Below are 20423 nucleotides of genomic sequence, written 5' to 3'. Positions count from 1 at the left end.
TGCTGCATTGTTCAAGGATTTGCTTCTTTATGTCAGAGATTCTTTCAGAGAGGGGGTCAAATTGGGATCCTGAGTCACCTCTGTAAGAAACATGGGTTCAGCTAGGGCATGAATTTTATTTATCAAAATATATTTTTTTAAAGATTTATTCATTTGAGAGAGAGAGAGAGAGAGCACGAGCAGGGGGAGGGGCAGAGGGAGAAGCAGACTTCCTGCTGAGCTAGGAGCCCAACACAGGCTGGATCCCAGGACTCCGAGATCATGACCTGAGCTGAAATCAAAAACTAATGATGTACTATATATTGGCTATTTAAAAATAATAAAAAATATTTGACAAGAGTCAGATGCTTAACCAACTGAGCCACACAGGTACCCCTATTTATGAAAATATTAAAAAGTCAACAATGTTATGATTTCACCAACTTTAAAAGAAAAAACAATCAACCTTTAAACACAAAGAAATAGTGTCTATTTGCTATTGTAGTTCTTATTTCTAAGAAGGCTAAGTGTATTTTAAAAGCACAAATAATTCTGCAGTCTAAAATTCCAACCCCAAAAGTAAAGATGGATTGACAAAATGTACTCTTATGCAAAGAATTGCCCATTTGTCACCATTTGGGGAAAATGGGTATGTGTGTATGTTGTCTTTATTGGTATACCCAAAATACACAGGTTTGACTCATATACAAATGGCTAAAATGGAAAAGGTCAAGCTTTGAAAATTATTCCTAGAAAATGGATTTATCCAGGCAAATTTGTATGTGAGTATCTATATATTTTATGTACCATAAGATTGAATATGAACATAAGACAGCTTTTTTTTCATTTCTGTTCATAGAGGTCTTTCAGTACATGTTTTCTTTAGAACATTCTCAGAAACAATTGAAGTACAAAGCTAAAGCAAGAGTATTTCCATATATAACACACAGTATAGTTAAAATCATCATACCAGCTCTTTTAAAATCTCATTGCTGTGGATAGCTTCCCCTAATTCTTCCATCATCAATTCTTGTTTGGGTTTTTCAGCACTTTTCCTACAAGGCAAATTTTCCTCATGTGAATTTTGAACGGTAGGTCCCTGGGCTAACTGATGAGACTTATTTATAATCACATTGTCTTTAGCTCTTAGGGTGTAGGTTTCCTTGGGTCTTGCTCTTTTTTGGCAGAGCTGGAGGTGAAAAGCATCTTGGAAAGCATGGTGAAAATTCTCATTGAAGAAACCATAAATGATGGGATTGACGCTGCTGTTGCAAAAGGCCAGCCAGTGTGCAAAAGGGTAGATGTAGATATTGATGACCCGTAGTTCATTTGGAGACAGGTCAGCGTAGTCTGAGAGCATCATCAGTGTCCACAGAGGCAGCCAGGAGAGAATAAAAAGCAGGGCCACGATCAGGAGCATTTTAATGACCTTCTGCTTCTTCTTGGACACCATGTGCCACTGTTCCTGGTTCTGTTTGCCTGTGTGGGGCACTGTCATCTTGAAGAGTGAAATTCCAATCCTTCCATACATGATGACAATGAGGGACAGGGGAACCAGGTAGATGTTGGCAAATAGCACGGTGGTATAGATCTTCCTCATTTCCTGATTTGGCCAGTCTTCCCGGCACCAGTAGACTGGACTGGTTTTATTCTGGGAGTTGAGTTTCACTTGGTAATATTTTTCTTCTTGTACATGTAACATTATTGCAGATGGGGACATAATGACAATGGCCAGGACCCAGATGATCACAATAATGACAAATGCTGTCTTGATAGTGAGCTTTGGTTTGAAAGGGTAGACAATGCACCGAAACCTGCAGTTAAAGGTAAGTATCAGTGGAGCACTGCCTTATACCTTCTGACCAAGTTGTGAATTAAACTTAATTCTCCCACTCATGTTCCCCTCAAAAACATAAAGTTACCATTAGCAATAGAGAAGCATGCATTGATATTTTTTGTGACTGATACAAATTTCAAGTCAAAATATGAATAAGTTGAGTATCAGACACTATATTAGTCACTATTAATAATAGGTGACCATGGTAACTAGCAGATATTGAACATGAATATTTAGTATTCTGTTCCAGACTCTTTTTAAACTTCCCCACTTAAAAGATGGCAAAATAGGCTTAGAAAAAGTAAAAAAATCTTGCCCACAACTACACATAATTTTAACACAGGTAGTTTGGCTCCAGAGTCCATATTGTTAAACTCTCCTTCATGACCTATTGTGCTCCCTTCCCATGTCATCTTTGTGCTTGGCCGATTGAACATTAGCAAGCATGACATAAATAGAAGCCCAAGTGATGACACAGAGGCACCCAACCAAACCATAAAATCATGACAAATGTTTAAGCATTTTTGTTTTAGGCCAGTAAGTGTTTTGGTGGCTTGATTCACAGCTATAACAGTCTGAGAGTTTCCATTATGAGTTCTGATTACATGCCTTCCAGAAGTTCTATGTCCTCTGATGAGCATGGAAATTCAACGTCAGTACATAGCATAACCCTGATTTCATTTAACTGCAATTTTGCTATTGCGAGTCTTGGCATTATTATTCATACTCGCTATGATAATTATAATCATACCATATACATCTATAGAATACTATATTTTCCAAAGTACTATCACCTATTTAATCTTTGGTTTTTGTAATGACTCTGTAAAGTGGAAATATGAAAATTATTACTTTCCAGATCTGCAGGTAAGAAAACAAAGCTTTTAGTGGCTCAGCAGCAACTCCATATTAATTTATCTGACAACTCTTCATATACTAATTAACTTGAACATTGATTGCTTTGTTGTCCTTTATTTCATGTGTAAAGTCTGCTGTCTTAACCTCCAAATTTTCTTTTAGTCTTCTAATTAATGAGTCTCCCCATCTACTCATCCTTAAATTATGGGTAACTTCATAGGCACAATTCTAGGTATCTTGTTCTTTTTGTAAACCAACTATTGGGGCTTCACATATTTTTTCATTTATTCAACAAATATATAGATATATTCAAAGAGACAAAGATGAACATGAAGAAAATGCTCTCTGCCAGGAAATAGTCAATGAAAATATTGTGTAATTATGCTAAAATCATGCTAGAGTTTAGACTTGGCCACTGCATTAGTCAGGGTTCTCTAGGGAAACAGAGCCAACAGTATGTGTAAGTATATAGAAAGATATTTATTTTAAGGGATTGGCTCATGCGGTTATGGAAGTTGAGAAGTCCCAAGATCTGCAGTTGGCAAAATGGAGACACAGGAGAGCCAATGGTATAGTTCCAGTTCATATCCGAAGGCTTGAGAACAGGACAGCCATGGATATAAGTTACACTCTAAAAGCCATTAGGCTCACACCCCAGAAGAGCTAAGGTAGTTCGGGTCGGAAGACAGAAAAAGACTGATGCCTCAGCTCAAAAAGTCAGGCAGAAGGAATGCTCTCTTACTTGCAGGAAGGTCAGCCTTTTTGTTTGTATTTGGGCCTTCAGCTGATTGAATAAGGGCCACCCAGATTAGGGAGGGCAATCTTTTACTCAGCCTATTGATTCAAATGTTAGTCTCACCAGGCACACCCAGAATAATGTTTGATCAAATATCTGGGCTCCCCATGACACAGTCAAGTTCACATGTAAAATTAATCATGACAACCAGTTAGGGGAAAAAAAAAAAATCTCAGTATTCTATCTCAAGCAATGGGGGATGGTGCCTTGTTCAGGACCATTGAGCAACCAGAATTGATGGGATTTGAAGAGTGACTAGAAAGAAGTTGGAGAGAAAAGGAAGGCTCAAGGATAAATCTCAAGATTTTCACTTAGATTGGATATGTGATCCTGCCATTCCCTGACTGGGGAAAATGGGAAAAAGAGCTTTTCGTTTAGTTTTTTTGTGGAGGACTGGTAGTGAAGAAAGTTCAATTCTGGGTCTGTTTATTTTGAGGTGGTTGTTGTTGGACGTTCAGGTGAAGTTATTCAGAGGCATAGATATGAAATTTAGGAGAAAGACTTCATCTAGAGAAATAGGTTTGGGAGATTTTTTTGTAGAAGAGACCCGGAGAAAGGCATTTTGGTGCCAGTAGTTCAGAGAGAGATGAAGGTGCGGTGGTTTTAAAACAGGTCTAAATTCTTGAACATGCTTTCCAAAGTCCATTGAATGCACTTTGTGACTCACTTCTAATGAATAGGATGCAGAAGGGACACTGCATGACTTTCACTGGCACACTCTCTTAGGACACACATGCCTTGGACTGATATGAGAAGTTCAGCTACCTTGAAGCTGCCATGCAGTGGAGCCCATGTAGTGCTTGGGAAGCCCCAGTTCTATCTCCTAGCTGTTCAAGGCTTCCCAGTCTGGGCACCAACATAAGGGGAAGGCTGCATTCCTGGCCTTAGAACTCCCTCTCTGATGCCAAGTGGAGCAGAGACAGGGTATATGTTTCCAATCAGTGAAGCTTCCCTCATTATAGATTCATGAGCATCATGAGCCACTAAGTGGTTTGTCTTGGGAGGTGACTTGTTATATTGCAATAGATAACTGAAATATAGAGAAATGATACATGAATGTGAAGGCAGAGAGCAAAGGGTATGTCACGGCAGGGGACCGTAGTTTCATCACTTTTTAAAAGACCTAAAATGTGACAGATACAGATGAAATTTTTTTGGTAGCGCTATGCAATCCTAATCCTATTCCATTTTCCTCAGAAATCCTAAAGTTGCTATATATCCTTCCTGTCGGTATTTTTATGCTTTGACAGTATTAGTCCGCATTTATAACATTTTAAATTCTATATTATGGCACCATATTATATATATCAATTTATAGCTTTGAGATTGTATGCTTTTGAAATTTATGCATTTTGATATACATTGACCTAGTTAATTGATTTTAGCCAGCATACAGTTATCCATTGAATAAATATAGCACAATATACTTATTGTTTTAACCTTTTTAAAATGAAATCTCTGTTTAGGAGTCATCCTAGAAACAGTGAAAGAGAAATTTAGGGATATTTAATGCTAAATGCAATGTGCAAGTAAACCTGATAAGCTCAAGATTCAAGTAGAAAATGCAAAGGATATTAGTTTTTTTATTCATGGTAGAGATAACAAATAATTGTAATAGTATTACAAACATTCATAACAAAATAATTTAGTAGTAGCATTATTTACTAGTATAAATTAGTATGCAAAAAATTAGTAGTAACAGGATGTAGTAAATTTGGAAATAATTAGTTCCCAAATTTTAATGTAAAAAGCTATCTTTGGCATTTGTTGGTTAGCATATATTGTAATTCTGTTCTCTTTATATGGAAACCAAAAAGCTAGATCTATAAGATAGGTTCTTAGATTAATATTGAAAATAGAATCTACCAAGTTGTTTTTTGATGTCAACAATTCTATATAGCATTTTACATATTTTGGGGTCATGGTTCAGTTTCCCTCTCAAATCTCTCTTAATTGCCATTGCCTTACATCCTCTCCCATCTAGGTTGTTACAGAAGTTTAACTGTTCTTCCTTTCTCCAATCTTACACAACTCCAAACCCTTTCTGTTTTTCTAAATTGAAAATCTAGTCATTATTTCCCCCGTATAAAAGACTTCAGTAGCTCCCTGCTGTCTTCAGGACGAATGGAAGACAGGCCCATAGAAAACCTACGTGTGGTCACACCTAATGTGCCATTCCACCCTCCCATGTTCTAGCTGGCCTGCCTCTCTGCACTTCTCTTGATAAATATCCTCCTATTTCAAGTGCCCTATATATATATCCCTGTCTTAAGAGATGCTCTTTCCTCTGTTTCTTCTCAAGATTAATTTCTAAATCTTGAGGGATCAGGAGGTGAACCCAACACTCTCTGTCCTGAGAGGTAACTTGATCACTTTCTCCTTTGTACAGTTGTTATGTTAGAGAGTATTATTTGTAAGTATTTGTTAATGTGTCTGTCTACCTCTGCCAGAGTGTGGGCTTCTTTAGGTAGCACTTTGTCTAATTTGTTTTATTTTTTAAGATTGTATTTATTCATTTGAGAAACAGCACAAGCAGGGGAAGAGGCAGACTCCCTGCTGAACAGAGAGCCCGACGTGGGGCTCAATCCTAGGACCTGGAGATTGTGACCTGAGCTGAAGGCAGACACCTAACATCTGAGTCACCCAGGTGCCCCCTGTCTGATATGTTTTAGATGATATACGCCCAGTACAGGCACACCTCAACACTATGTGTAAATGAATGTATTAGTACATTTTCTCTTAAAATCTGAATAAAATTTCAGGTTTATTTCACCACATTTCCACCATTAGAAAATTGAAGGTTCTAGTGAAAAACAGTATAACTATGATGGTATGGACTTTATGTTTGTGTCCCCCCAAAATTTATTCCTCGAATAAGGGTTAGGGTTTCAAATGGTAGATGGAGGCAATTCGGTTCAGATGAGATCAAGAGGGTGGTGTCCCCAGGATGGGATTAGTGTAAAAAGAGGAGACTAGAGCTCCTGGTTCCACAGCGAAGATGGCCTTTTGCAAAACCAGGAAAAGGTCTCTCACCAGACACAGAAGCTCCTGGCATCCTGACCTTGGACAGCCCAGCCTCCAGAACTGTGAGAAACAAATTTCTGTTGTTTCAGACACACTCTCTGGCATCTTGTGACAGCAGTACAAACTAAGACACATGTCATCCCTAATTATTTAATTTAAAAAATGGAAATTTTAATAGTTTTAGTTTATTACTAAACCTTTAGCAGATATATGCCATGCTCTTAAAAGAGTAGATATTATAAATATAATTTTGGGCAGATATAACCAAATTTAATAGATTATACAGTTTTCACTAGGTTCAGATTTTGGTACTGACTTACCTATCCACAGCTATCGCAACCAAAGTAAAGACTGAAGCTGCGACTGATATCCCTTGGATGAATCCACTGATCTTGCACATTGTGCTTCCAAAGGGCCATCCTGAAAGGGATATGAAACAGTCTTTGAATAGATCATATATATATTTTTTTTAAATTTCACCAAAAATATGAACAGAAAAGCATGAAATCAAAACTGATGCAACTATTTCCTAAATGATGTCCAGGGAACAGTCATTGTTTTCCATTATTTTCATTAATATCTCCAGAGCTCTATTTTTAGTATACTACTAATAATGTCAGAACTTAATTATAACTTTTTAATATACTACTACTAATGTCAGTTATAACTTCTAGGCACTGTAGTAAGTGCTTTGTATCTATTAATTTATCTAACTCCTCAAGGCTTTTGAAGGCTTTATTCTCCTCCTCATGATATAGAATAAGTAATAAATACACAAATATCACATACCTTGCCACAGCTAGTTAGCATATTTAGGATTTCAGCCCCAGCTGTATGGTTCCAGAGCCTAAACCATTAACCCTTATGCAATAAAGCCCTTTAAATGAATAAGACAGGAAGAATATTGGTTTTATAATTTGGAAATATACCCCATAAATTATGAGGAACAGGAGGTACATGTAGAATAAATAAGATTAGTATTTATTCATATATAATGTAATGAGACAATTTACCTCAGAGGTACATTGTTATAGAGTGAATGTTTGTGCCCCTTCCCCGTTCAGATGCATATGTTGAAGCCTTAAGCCCTAGTGTATTTGGAGGAGGGGCCTCTGGAAAATAAATATTTTTAGATAGTGCCACAAGGGTGGTACCTACATGATGGGATTAGTGCCATTAGAAGAGAGAGAGCTTTCCTTTCCATGAACATGCATTGAGGAAAGTCCATGCGAGCACACAGCAAGAAGGTGACTGTCTACAAACCAAAAAAAGGACCCTCACCAACAACCTGACCATGTATCACCCTGATGTCAGACTTCTTGCCTCTGAAATAGTGAGAAAATAAATATCTGTTGTTTAAGCCACCTAGTCTATGGTATTTTGTTATAGCAGCCTGAGCTGACTAAAACATACTTTGAGAATCAAGAGCACTTTACAAAAGTAGTCTATTTGAATTACTTTCTAATCAAACCTCATTTAATGAAATGCTTATAAAGGAAATAACCACCCATCTGCTATTATAGGAAAATAAGCATGACAGAGAGAGAGAGTGGCAGACAGAGGGAGAGGGAGAAGCAGGCTCCCCACTGAGCAGGAAGCCCCCGACGTGGGACTCGATCCCAGGACCCTGGGATAGTGACCTGAGCTGAAGGCAGATGCTTAACCAACTGAGTCAGGTGCCCCTATTTTTACCTAATTTAAAATATTCCCCCCAAATCTAAATAATCCAAGCATATCTAAAAGAAAATATTTTGTCATCTATCCAGACCATCTTAAAATAGATGCTTGAGTTACTCTACTGAATAGAAACCAAGAGAGAGCATGTTTTCCCAGTCCTAAAATTATTTGGCTGTTACAATATTAAACAAAAAAAGCAAAAAGGAGTGTGAATAGCCTTTGGTCAAAAAAAAAAGCATATGATTTATCTCACCTCCCTCACTAAATTCCACTAAAATGAAAGCACTAGGGAAAAGAAAACTCAAATAGAAAGAATGTGAAGCTGGGAAAATAAGACAATGGGGCTGAATTATGAATAAATTTAATCAGATGCCACTTGCTTTTCCCCTGGCCAGCAGAAGGATGGAAGTTACTCTCTGAGGAGGTGGAAGCAAAGGGGCTCTAGACTCTGACTCACTAGGAGTGGGTACCACAATGATGCACAAGGATTAAGTAAAAATATATACTCTGCACTCAGTTCTGTTGCCCAGGGACCCACTGAGCTCTGGAATGCAGCAGCCAGTCTTATGATTCCTCTAGCAATAGATCAGAGAATTTCCTTCTGGGGAATGTGATCCTTCCAAGAACACTGATGTGCAGATTTTGACAGTCGTGGATTTCCCAGCGAGTGGCCCAAACTAAAGAAGCTGAGAGTGGGCCAAACCTCAAACCTAAGGCAGGCAGAGGTCCAAGACAGCCACACTGTGTCCCAAGACAGCCGCACTGTGTCTCACTTTGAAACACAAGCAGCTAAGTAGCAACTGACATAAGGGAAACCTCAAATATAGAAGTGACTATAACAAATAGGAAAAAAGAAACTTAACAGAAAACCAATATAAATCAAGTAGATGAAAATAACCAGATGTATAGAGAAGGATGTCCACCCTCACCACTTTTTTTCAACATAGTACCATAAGTCCTAGCCACAGCAATCAGACAAGAAAAAGAAGTAAAAGGCATCCAAATCAGTAAGGAAGAAGTAAAACTTTCATTATTTGCAGATGACCTGATGCTCTATACTGAAAATCTGAAAGATTCCGCCAAAAAACTGCTAGAACTGATACACGAATTCAGTAAAGGATACAAAATCAATGTACAGAAATCTGTTGCATTTCTATATACTAGTAATGAAGCAGCAGAAAGAGAAATTAAGAAAACAATCCAATTTAAAATTGCACCACAAATAAGATACCTAGGAAGAAACCTAACCAAAGAGGTGAAAGACCTGTACTCTGGAAACCATAAAACACTGATGAAAGAATCTGAAGAGGACACAAAGAAATGGAAAGACATTTCATGCTCATGGATTGGAAAAACGAATATTGTGAAAATGTTTATACTCCCAATGCCTATAAAAATACAAAGAGCACTTTTCACAGAACTAGAACAAACAATCCTAAAATTTGTATGGAACCACAAAAGACCCCAAATAACCAAAGCAATCTTGAAAAAGAAAAAGCTGGAGGCATCACAATTCTGGACTTCAAGTTATATTACAAAGCTGTAGTAATGAAAACAGTATTGTACTGGCAGAAAATTAGACACACAGATCAATGAAACAAAATAGAAAACCCAAAAATAAACCCACAATTATATAGCCAGTTAATCTTCAACAAAGCAGGAAAGAATATCCAGTGGGAAAAAGATAGTCTCTTCAACAAATAGTGTTGGGAAAACTGGGCCACTTTCTTATACCATACACAAAAATAAACTTGAAATGTATTAAAGACTTGAAACCATAACAATCCTAGAAGAGAACACAGGCAGTAATTTCTCTGACATCATAGCAACTTTTTTCTAGATATGTCTCCTGAGGCAAAGGAAACACAAAAATAAACTATTGGGACTTTATCAAAATAGAAAGCTTTGGCACAGCGAAGGAAACAATCAACAAAACTAAAAGGCAACCTATGTGATGGGAGAAGATAAACAGCTTAACACCCCCAAACCAAATAACCCCATTAAAAAATGGGCAGAAAACATGAACAGACATTTCTCCAATGACAACATACAGGAGGCTGATAGGCGCATGAAAGATGCTCATCAGCACTTACCATCAGGAAAACAGCCCAAGCGTCCACTGATTGATGAATGGATAAACAAGATGTGGTATATAGATAGATAGATGATTGATAGATAGATAAAGAAGATGTGGTGTGTGTGTGTGTGTGTGTGTGTGTGTGTATATATATATCTGCGATGTGGTATGTCTATGTATGTAGACGCAATGTGGTGTGTATATATATATCTGCGATGTGGTATGTCTATGTATGTAGATGCAATGTGGTGTATATATATATATGCAATGTGGTATATGTGTGTATATATATATATATACACACACATATATATACACACACACACACACAGATGTGTGTATATATATATGTGTGTGTACATGCAAAGGCTGAATATTATTCAGCCACAAAAAAAAAAAGAAATCTTGCCATTTGCAACTACATGGGTGGACCTAGAGAGTATCATGCTAAGTGAAGTAAGCCTGTCAGAAAAAGACAAATACCATATGATTTCACTCCTATGTGGAATTTAAGAAACAAAACAAACAAGCATAGGAAAAAAAAACAAACCAAGAAACAGGGTCTTAACTATAGAGAACAAACTGATGGTCATCAGAGGGGAGGTGGGTAGGAGGATGAGTTAAGTAAGTGATGGGGATTAAGGAGTGCACTTGGCATGATGAGCACCAGGTAATGTGTGTAATTTTCGAATCACTATATTGTACACCTGAAAGTAATATAACAACTAACTGGAATTAAAATAAAAACAAAAAATAAACCTCAGATACAACAAATTTTATCCATGAAATGTGCATGACAGTATAAGAAACATGCAGAAAATAAAAATAGCTCAAAGAATTTAAAATATGACAAATGTAGAACTCAATATGTCTAGAAAATTGAGAAAATCTTTGAAAATGGAATAAGGACAGAAAATGAAAAAGATTTAAAAAAACGGCAAGCCAGAACCTCCACTATCTAATAGGAATTGAAAAAAGTAAAATGGAAGAGAATTATACAAGAAAATTCCCCAGGATTAAGAAGCATTCTATTTTTGAATGGAAGGACCTGGTTTGTCTCCAACACAATAAATGAAAAATAACAAGACTTTTCCAAGGCATAATTGCCTGAAATTCAGAACACTAAAGATAAAGAGAAGTTCCAGGAGTTTTCAGGAGAAAAAACAAAATGCAAATCAGGATAAAAGCAAGAGTGTAATGTCATTTAGATTTTTTAGCAGTAATATCAGGTTTCTCAGCGGTAACAATAGAGACATCTCTGTTAAAATGTCCAGTCTTGAATACTTTATACAGCTAACTATAAATCAAATATGAGGGCAGAATAATGATAATTACAGACAACCAGATCTCAAATTTTTTAAAAATCTTAATGCACACTTTCTCAGGAAAGTGATAGACAAATAAACCAAGAAAGAAGACATGCCTCCAGAAAACAGGGGATCAAGCACTAAGAGAGGTGAAGAGAATCGTTAGGTTCTCAGTGAAGGGACATCCCAGAGCAGTAGCTGCTGAGCTCCATGCCTGAAGAGCAAAATGTCTGAATAGGGACCATAGGGTAGAGAGCACAGTTGGGGGGGGGGGGAATCTCTAGAAAAAAGATGCAATTCACATGTTGCCTGATATGTTTGAAGGTATTTACAAGAAATTAACACTCCTGGAAGAGAATTTGAGAATATATTACTTAAACATACATACCCCAAACTAAGTAAATCAAAACACGATGCCCTTATTAAATCCAAGAAAACATTTTATAAGAAAGAAATTGATGCCCTAGCACTCAACATGCCTCAGCAGGGCTAAGCTACATGAAACAATAGGAATGTATTCTCTGCATACTGACAACAAAAAATTATAATTACATTGGGAAAGAGTGTGAATGTGTATTTGTATGTCTATATAAATGCATCTGATTGCATTTGTACATGATTCCCGCTAATCCTGCTTTCCCAACTTCACACTCAGCAGTATCTGACAGTTTCTATGGATTTATGTTCTTTTGCTGTGTATCATTTCAGTGGAGTCTGGTGAGGGACACTTCCTCTTGTGGTAGGAGAGGATTAAGACAACTAAAGTACATCTCCCGCGTGTGAAGATAATACATAATAATGGAAACAGGTTGCTTAGAAATAGGAAAGTAACTACAGAAAATAAAGGCAACATGCTGAATGTGGCTGCCTCCCGCAAACAGGAATCAGGGGTAAGGAAGGGTAATAATGTGTATGGAAAAGTTGAGATAATAATTTCATTATAAATACTTATAGGAGGGAGATACTGAGAGCATTTCTTACTGGCAAAATAAGTTTCTTGAGAGCAATAACAATAATTTAAATCAATTCTTTCATTCTTTTTGCCTAGCACAGTATCTTAAAAATGTACATTCTCGATAAATATTTTTTTAATGCTAGACCTCACAAAAATGCAGAATCTATGAGTACAGATGCTAAAAGAGGCACTCTTAAACTCTCCCCGGCTCCCACTCCAGAGAAAGGGAGGAAACAGAAGTCAAGTCTAAAGAGAAACCTCTTATTCTTCAGTAAACTGATAATGCTATGAAAGGCTAAGAACTACAATAGGGCTCATGGCTGCTCTAAATATTTTTGATATGCAACTATGGTATCATTTAAAATCTTTTAAATTTAAATTCAGTTTAATTAACATGTACTATATTATTATCTTCAGAGGTAGAATTTAGTGATTCAACAGTTGCATACAACACCCAGTGCTCCTTACTTCAAGTGCCCTCCTGAATGCCCATCACCCAGTTACCCCATCCCCCCACCCACATTCCATCGTTTTTTTTCTTATACAGATTTGGAATATGAATATCTTGAATACTGTTCATTAATTAATACAACAAATACTTGTTAAGCAGGTACTATGCGCCAAAATGGTTCTGGGAGCTGGAGATACAGTGCCCCTGCACTTCCAGGGTATATAAGGTAGTACTAGAGAAGTAGTAATATAGGCCAGAAGTACTCTAGGGTAGTACTCTAACCACCACTACAATGTGAAGTTACTTTTGTTGCATACGTACATTATCACTGATGAACAAACACTTTTTGAGAAATCATTGGGACTGCTGCTCCATCTTCCCTCAAAAACTATTGGAAATCTCCCTAGCTAACCACAAGAGGGCCTCAATATCTGCCTGTTAAATTGAAGACATTGGATCAGTTGAAACCACACTTAACCAATTCCTTGAACTTTACAGTGCATACTATTACCAATAATAATTCTAACACATTATAGGTGCCCTGAACTATATCAAGCCAATTCAAAGTCTTTAGTAAGAAATGGTAGATCTCATTTTCTGATGACCTTCAGTGAATACCCTAAAAATGAGTTTCTACTCTTCCTCTCTGTTACCTGCTTTATTTTTTATCCCTAATTCTTATTAACCTCTGACTACTTATGTTATATCTATTTGCTCATTTTCTTTCTCCTCCTTCAGAATGTAGACTCCATGAGGGCAGGTACCCGGAGCAATTCTTGGAACTCCATAAATATTTGCAAATGAATGGATGGCCCTGCCATCGGTGCAGGGATAGGGGACAGAAGTTTCCTCCTATCATCCTTGCACTGTACACAAGTCAACGTACCTGTTATGATATTGTCCAGCAGCGTGATAGGCATACAAAATATGCCAACCAGTAAATCACTTATTGCCAGGTTCAAGATAAAGAGATTAGTGACTGTATGCATATGTTTGTTCCTCATTACAGTAAAGCAAACCACTGTATTTCCCACCATGCACAGGAAGAAGATCAGAAAGTAGGAAATAATGAAGATTGCTGCCACTTGAGGCTGGTGAAGATAGTAGTCCACATAGGTGATATTGATATCTGAATATAGGTGATACTTTGTGTCATTGACACTCCAAATGTCATGCCAGTTTTCTGAAGAGTTTGAGTCCCATCTCTCACTCATGATGGACCTGAACAAAGGAGAGGTAGAAAAGAAAAAGCATAATTAGAAGCTGGTAGAACATAAGTTCTGTACCTGAGTTTAAAAAGAACACTTAAAATGCTAGGGGATTTTGATGGTCCTTCTATAATAATCCTTTAATTTTGCATGGAACAGAGTTATAAATAAAGCATTCAAATTATTAGGATTTTAACCAAGAAGATTGAAATTTCTACTTTGTTTCATAAGTAACAATTAGTATTATTTTTTTATGTCCTCAAAAAGCTCTGTATTTCACTTTATTACACCTCCTATCCATTTGCAAAGTTTCAAGGGAAACTCTAAGTGAGACCTTTTAAAACTCCCTTTCTCCTGTCTCCAGGTATCATAACCTGTCAAAACCTACTTGTTCCTTTAAGGCTAACTAACTTACAGGTTTTTAGCTTTCCTGGCAATTTAAACAAGATGATGTGTCTACATCTTCAAAACTGTCTTTGAAATAAGCTTCTTATAGATTCCTTATTCTGCTTTGAGTGAATTAATTGAATATTCTTTTTATATATGCATGGATAGCCACTATACTATGAATTTCTTAAAATAAGTCCACACTTGCCTTGGTTTCACTTTACATAATTCCATTCACATAGAATGTATTCAATAAATATTTTTATTTAGAATCTATATATCTTCACGTAGACATTTCAGTCAACCTTTTGTGTCAGAGGTCCTCAAGAACATGCCCAGGTTTGGTGATTTACTGGAAGGATTCAGAGGACTTAGCATATAGTGTATTCACAGCTAATATTATAGCAAGAATTCTTCCAGTAAATCATCAAACCTGGGCATGACATATCAGATAAAGGGCTAGTATCCAAAATGTATAAAGAACTTACCCAACTCAACACCCAAAGAACAAATAATCCAATCAAGAAATGGGCAGAAGACATGAACAGACATTTTTCTAAAGAAGACATCCAAATGGCCAACAGATGCATGAAAAAGTGCTCAACATCGCTCGGCATCAGGGAAATCCAAATCAAAACCTCATTGAGATACCACCTCACACCAGTCAGAATGGCTAAAATTAACAAGTCAGAAACTACAGATGTTGGCAGGGATGTGGAGAAAGGGGAACCCTCCTACACTGTTGGTGGGAATGCAAGCTGGTGCAGCCACTCCGGAAAATAGTATGGAGGTTCCTCAAAAAGTTGAAAATAGAGCTACCATGTGATCCAGCAATTGCACTACTGGGTATTTACCCCAAAGATACAAATGTAGGGATCCAAAGGGGTACATGCACCCCGATGTTTATAGCAGCAATGTCCACAGTAGCCAAACTATGTAAAGAGCCAAGATGTCCATCAATAGATGAATGGATAAAGAAGATGTGGTGTGTATACACACACACACACACACACACACACACACACACACACACACACACACAATGGAATATTATGCAGCCGTCAAAAGGAATGAAATCCGGCCATTTGCAGTGACGTGGGTGGAACTGGAGGGTATTATGCTGAGCGAAATAAGTCAGAGAAAAGACATGTATCATATGATCTCACTGATATCAGGAATTCTTACTCTCAGGAAACAAACTGTGGATTGCTGGAGTGGTGGAGGTTGGGGTGACTGGGTGATAGACATTAGGGAGGGTATGTGCTAGTATGTGCTATGGTGAGCGCTGTGAATTGTGTAAGACTGTTGAATCACAGACCTGTACCTCTGAAATAAATAATACATTATATGTTAAAAAAAAAAAAAGAAGATAGTAGGAAGGGAAAAATGAAGGGGGGGGGAAATTGGAGGGGGAGACAAACCATGAGAAACTATGGACTCTGAGAAACAAACTGGGGGTTCTAGTGGGGGGGATGGGTTAGCCTGGTGATGGGTATTAAAGAGGGCACATATTGAATAGAGCACTGGGTGTTATACGCAAACAATGACTCATGGAACACTACATCAAAAACTAATGATGTAATGTATGGTGATTAACATAAAATAAAAAAAGAATAGTAAAAAAAGTTGAAAAGATTTTTTTGAGACAACATAAAGAAAAACAAAACAAAAAGGATACAAAGCAAAATCAGCAACTAATAAGGCACATAAGGTAAAATCTGCAGGGAACCAGCTTCTAAGAGTCTCTCTCAGTGAAGTCACAACAGTGAGTTAATCCCTCCTGCAATGAGTTTGACAACATGTGTGAAGTGTTGTCTACCAGGGAAGCTCATTAGAAACTCAGTGCCCTGGGTTTTTAATTGGAGAATGGTCACATGGTACCTTCCTCCTAGCAGTATCAAAATTTCAGACTCCCTGATGGAAAGTAGGTGTGCAGCAGGAACAATGTTGTTTGTACAGATTAGGTATAATAAGCCACTCTTGTCATTTATGGACACTTTATATCAATATAGGGAACTGTTTTAGACTTAAGTTCCCACACTCTAACCAAGGGCAGCCCTTGCAAGCAGTCCTTTCTAAAGATAGCAGGCTCAGGCCTGCTTGTTAACTCTTTCCTGCATACCTTCTAAATTGGTTGGACAGAAGGTTATATGTGCCTTTAAAGGAAAAGGAATTTGGCAGTAGACTTACACAACTGAGCTCCCCCCAAAAAGCTTCCCTTTTTTGGGGGGGGATAATTTCAGGGACTTTGAACTGGTGAGATAATCAGACCCCAGTCTGCAGTAGTGACCTCATTATCACTCTATTTTCCAGTCTTTCAAGCACATATCTGTATCATTAAGGGGAGCATGTTTATTCTTGTAAATATAAATAAAGATTAAGATATGTAGTATTCATTTCAAATACTTTGGATAGCTTTCTCTGTTTTAGGTACAGGGAAGAGTGAACAAGGTAAGTTACTATAAAACAAGTATATAAATATAAAACAAGCCAATAAAAAGTGATTTTTCTCCAATATTTTGCCATTTTATTTCTTCCCTTCTAATTTTTTTAAATCTTTTTAGTGTTATGTTAATCACCATACAGTACATCATTAGTTCTTGATGTAGTGTTCCATGATTCATTGTTTGCGTATAACACCCAGTGCTCCATTCAGTACGTGCCCTCCTTAATACCCATCACCAGGCTAACCCATCCCCCCACCCCCTCCCCTCTAGAACCCTCAGTTTGTTTCTCAGAGTCCATCGTCTCTCATGGTTTGTCTCCCCCTCCGATTTCCCCCCCTCATTCTTCCCTATTCCCTTCTAATTTTTAAAGCTCATCTCTGCTTTTCAATATTTAATGTCCCTGAGCCCAAATAAAAATGAAAAATGAAAAGAAAGTGAGTGTGGGATAAGGTGAGGGCCTGGAGAGAAGGAAATAGGATTTGAGTAAGACTAGATGTATTCTGCTAGACAGAATCAAGCTGAGAATGTCTGGGGGTCTGTCACAGCCTGACAGAATATCCGCTAGCTTGATAAAAATCATTTCAAAGTATCCAAAAGAAAAGCATTCAACAAATATTTAAAGGCATTTGTATCTAAAGCAAGGAAATGCTGTAAACATAAATGAGAACGCATGAGAACACTGTAGGTAGCTAAAAGTTACTGCTAAGAAACATCTGTCCACAGATTCAGGTACAGCTGGAAAATATATTGGGTGGAATATGTCATAAGAGGTAATGCTTTATATGTTCACATTCTTTTTCCTTATACCCTAGCTGAAAGCCACCACATGTTTCAGAAGCAGAGATGCAGGCATTGTGTATGTGTTAAGATAAGGGTATGAGGAATGTTGAGATGGAACAAGGTTTTCAAAACCTTCCTGTGTATCAACTTCACCTCCATGTCAGTTTTTTGGGAGATGTTGCTTTTCCTCCTCTTTCAGTGGATTATTGATAAACTAAAATCAGATTTTGTTTCAGGGGCCAAAATGGATTTTACTATTCCTATTATTGGCTTGATAACTCTATGTGGCAAGAAAACATGAAACATGCATTACAGAGGAGTAGCGGAAGGATGTGTAATATTTAAGCATTCTTTCCTCCTGATACATAATTGTAAAAATGTATGAGCTTTGATTATTTGATTATTGGATTAACCTATAATGGAGGATGGGATAATACCATCACCCATAGTATTATGGTAGTGAGGCAGAGAAAAGCCAGGTTCTGATTGATCCTGAGAAGATCCCCTTATCTCAGTTTAATACACCAAGGAAAACTGCTCTTTGGTATTGCATCTGGCATCTTTTTCACTGGGCACTTAAAAGTTCTATCCAGTTGATTAAAAAGCTTTAAATAAAATCACCCTTCAGTTGAATACCTTTAAGACTAGAATTAAAGTATATTCTTGCATCATATTAATTCTATAGATGAAAAAATATAAGGACTAAGAAATTTGTGCATGCCAGTTTCTGGAATGCAGATTTATACTCTGCCTATATTAATGATTCAATAGTTTTAGAATATTCCACTGAAAATGTGTAATGTGTAATGTCTTTTAGTAGCCAAGTCTAAATTTTGTAAGTTAGTATTTTACATGTTGAATAAATGAATTGTAGGCCATCTTACCACTAATTAGTCTTATATTCATTATTTCTACATGGAAATATATGCGATGAATAAAATGCTTGGTGTGGGCTTTATCATTCCTTCATCTTCCACTCTGGGGAGGAAGCAGATAAAGGTTAAACTGCCTGAGCTCCATTTAGAACCCAAGTTACTATGGCTTGTCCAGACCCTAATTCTTATCTTTAGAAAGAGTGTCTGTGTCTTCAGAAAGAGAAATCAGGAGAGGAAGTCATTTAAAAATTTTCCTTCCTGTAATTGTATTTGCCAAAACACTAACAGTGAATTACTCAGTAGGAGATGGACTGGTTGGATATTATTATATATTTGTGTTTTCTATATTTCTCAACTTTTTTCCTGTTCCCAGATTTTTTTTTATAATCTGGAAAAAATGTGTTATCATATCATTATCTGAATTCAATTATATAGAATAAAACCAGATGACATAGCTTAAATTCTTATAAATTCACAATCATAGTAAGTCATACACTGGCTAGTAATGGTTTTATTTTACCTAAAATAGATATGTCTCCCAATTTCACTTAAGAAAGAATCCATGAAAACTCTAACCTATGATGTTTAAATGTACTGTTTCATACATATCATCTAAAGAATTGGTCATCTGAAAAAGAGTCTATATTCTTCATTTCTGTATCAAATACTCATTAAAGTGACGAAGACTGCAATAAATTGTCACCAATCATGGACTACCCAGACTACCAGATCCATGCAAGTGAACTATGGCCAGCACTCCCCATTTGGGACATCCATCTCTCCTTGGGCTTTGCCCTGTTGCCTCTATTACTGTGGTATTTATTATTAATTTTACTGTGTTCTTTTTTTTCCTTTTCTTCCCCCCAAAGTACAAGGGCTCAAGGACAGGAAGGTGGCAGTATTTACGTCCATCTATGTTGGATGATCTAAACTAAACTCTGGTGATTATCACTAAACAGTATTACAGTTATTAAGTAACTAATTTATGACAAATTGCTAAAATAATTGAAAAGGAGAGATAGGGAAAATGGGAAGGACAGACATGTTACAAATGCACATGCTCAAACTGGGGGTGAATCATTGGCAATCATTATGAGTCAGTAATAATGCCTAATATTTAAATTTTCAAAGCACTTTCAAATGTATCACCATAGGACATTAGCATCGTGGAAGCATAAGACATCCCTCTTTTTTGCATGCCCTTTTAACAACTAAAATTCAGCATCTGTCTGTGAACAGAAGTGCTTCTGTGGGAGCTGTGGGATCCAGCACCAAAGGCCAAAGCTGTGGAGAGGGAGTCTTACCCACCTGTGAACTGAGTAAGAGTCAGACCAACCTCATATGGCTCTGGACCCAGCAGGAGCCCATGAGCTGGCCCCAGTCCCTTCCACCGCCCTGAGATAAAGCCTAGACAGGACTGAATAGGAAAGATGAGTGAGTCTTTGTAGAAGTCCAGGTTTCCTGAGGAGAGAGTCCAGCCCTCTCTTGGAGCAAAACAAACAAAAACCAGAAACCAGTCTGGAAGCATTGGAGAGGGAAGGAACTTTGCCAGTGCCACTCTCTCAGATATGGTGCTGATTAATAGCCAATATTGGGAGAAAAATCAGTGGACTGCTTTTCGCTGGAAAAAAACTGGTTTCCCATTAATCTGTAATCTGAAAAAAAGAAGAAACACATGGCCCTGAAAGATACTGTAAGGTTTACTAAAGCATGGGGTGCCAAATGTTGCATGAATCTCTGCTGCAGCTAAATCAAATACTAGAGG

At 37.2% G+C, this 20423-nt stretch overlaps 1 protein-coding gene across 1 annotated transcript; it reads right to left on the bottom strand.

The window, feature by feature from the left end:
- Positions 1–802: 802 nt before the first annotated feature.
- Positions 803–14175, bottom strand: NPFFR2 (neuropeptide FF receptor 2). Its single transcript, XM_025886983.2, has 3 exons — positions 13848–14175; positions 6815–6914; positions 803–1793 (listed from the first exon to the last, which is right to left on the bottom strand). The coding sequence occupies exons 1-3, from the start codon at positions 14173–14175 to the stop codon at positions 944–946; spliced, it is 1278 nt and encodes a 425-aa protein (XP_025742768.1). The 3' UTR covers positions 803–943.
- Between the last annotated feature and the right edge of the window lie 6248 nt (positions 14176–20423).

Source organism: Callorhinus ursinus, unplaced genomic scaffold (assembly GCF_003265705.2).
Source record: "Callorhinus ursinus isolate GAN/ISIS: 27379988/994484 unplaced genomic scaffold, GSC_fseal_2.0 scaffold4, whole genome shotgun sequence".
Taxonomy (NCBI): Eukaryota; Metazoa; Chordata; class Mammalia; order Carnivora; family Otariidae; genus Callorhinus; species Callorhinus ursinus.
Note: the sequence above shows the minus strand (reverse complement) of the source record. Positions and strands in the feature narration are given on the sequence as shown.

Excerpts from the sequence above, each read along its gene's own strand:
- NPFFR2 (XM_025886983.2), bottom strand. The coding sequence starts at position 14,175 with ATGAGTGAGAGATGGGACTCAAACTCTTCAGAAAACTGGCATGACATT. Across the intron at positions 6,915-13,847 it reads GCTGGACAATATCATAACAG|GATGGCCCTTTGGAAGCACA; the intron begins GTACGTTGACTT and ends TATCCCTTTCAG. Across the intron at positions 1,794-6,814 it reads GTTGCGATAGCTGTGGATAG|GTTTCGGTGCATTGTCTACC; the intron begins GTAAGTCAGTAC and ends CTTTAACTGCAG.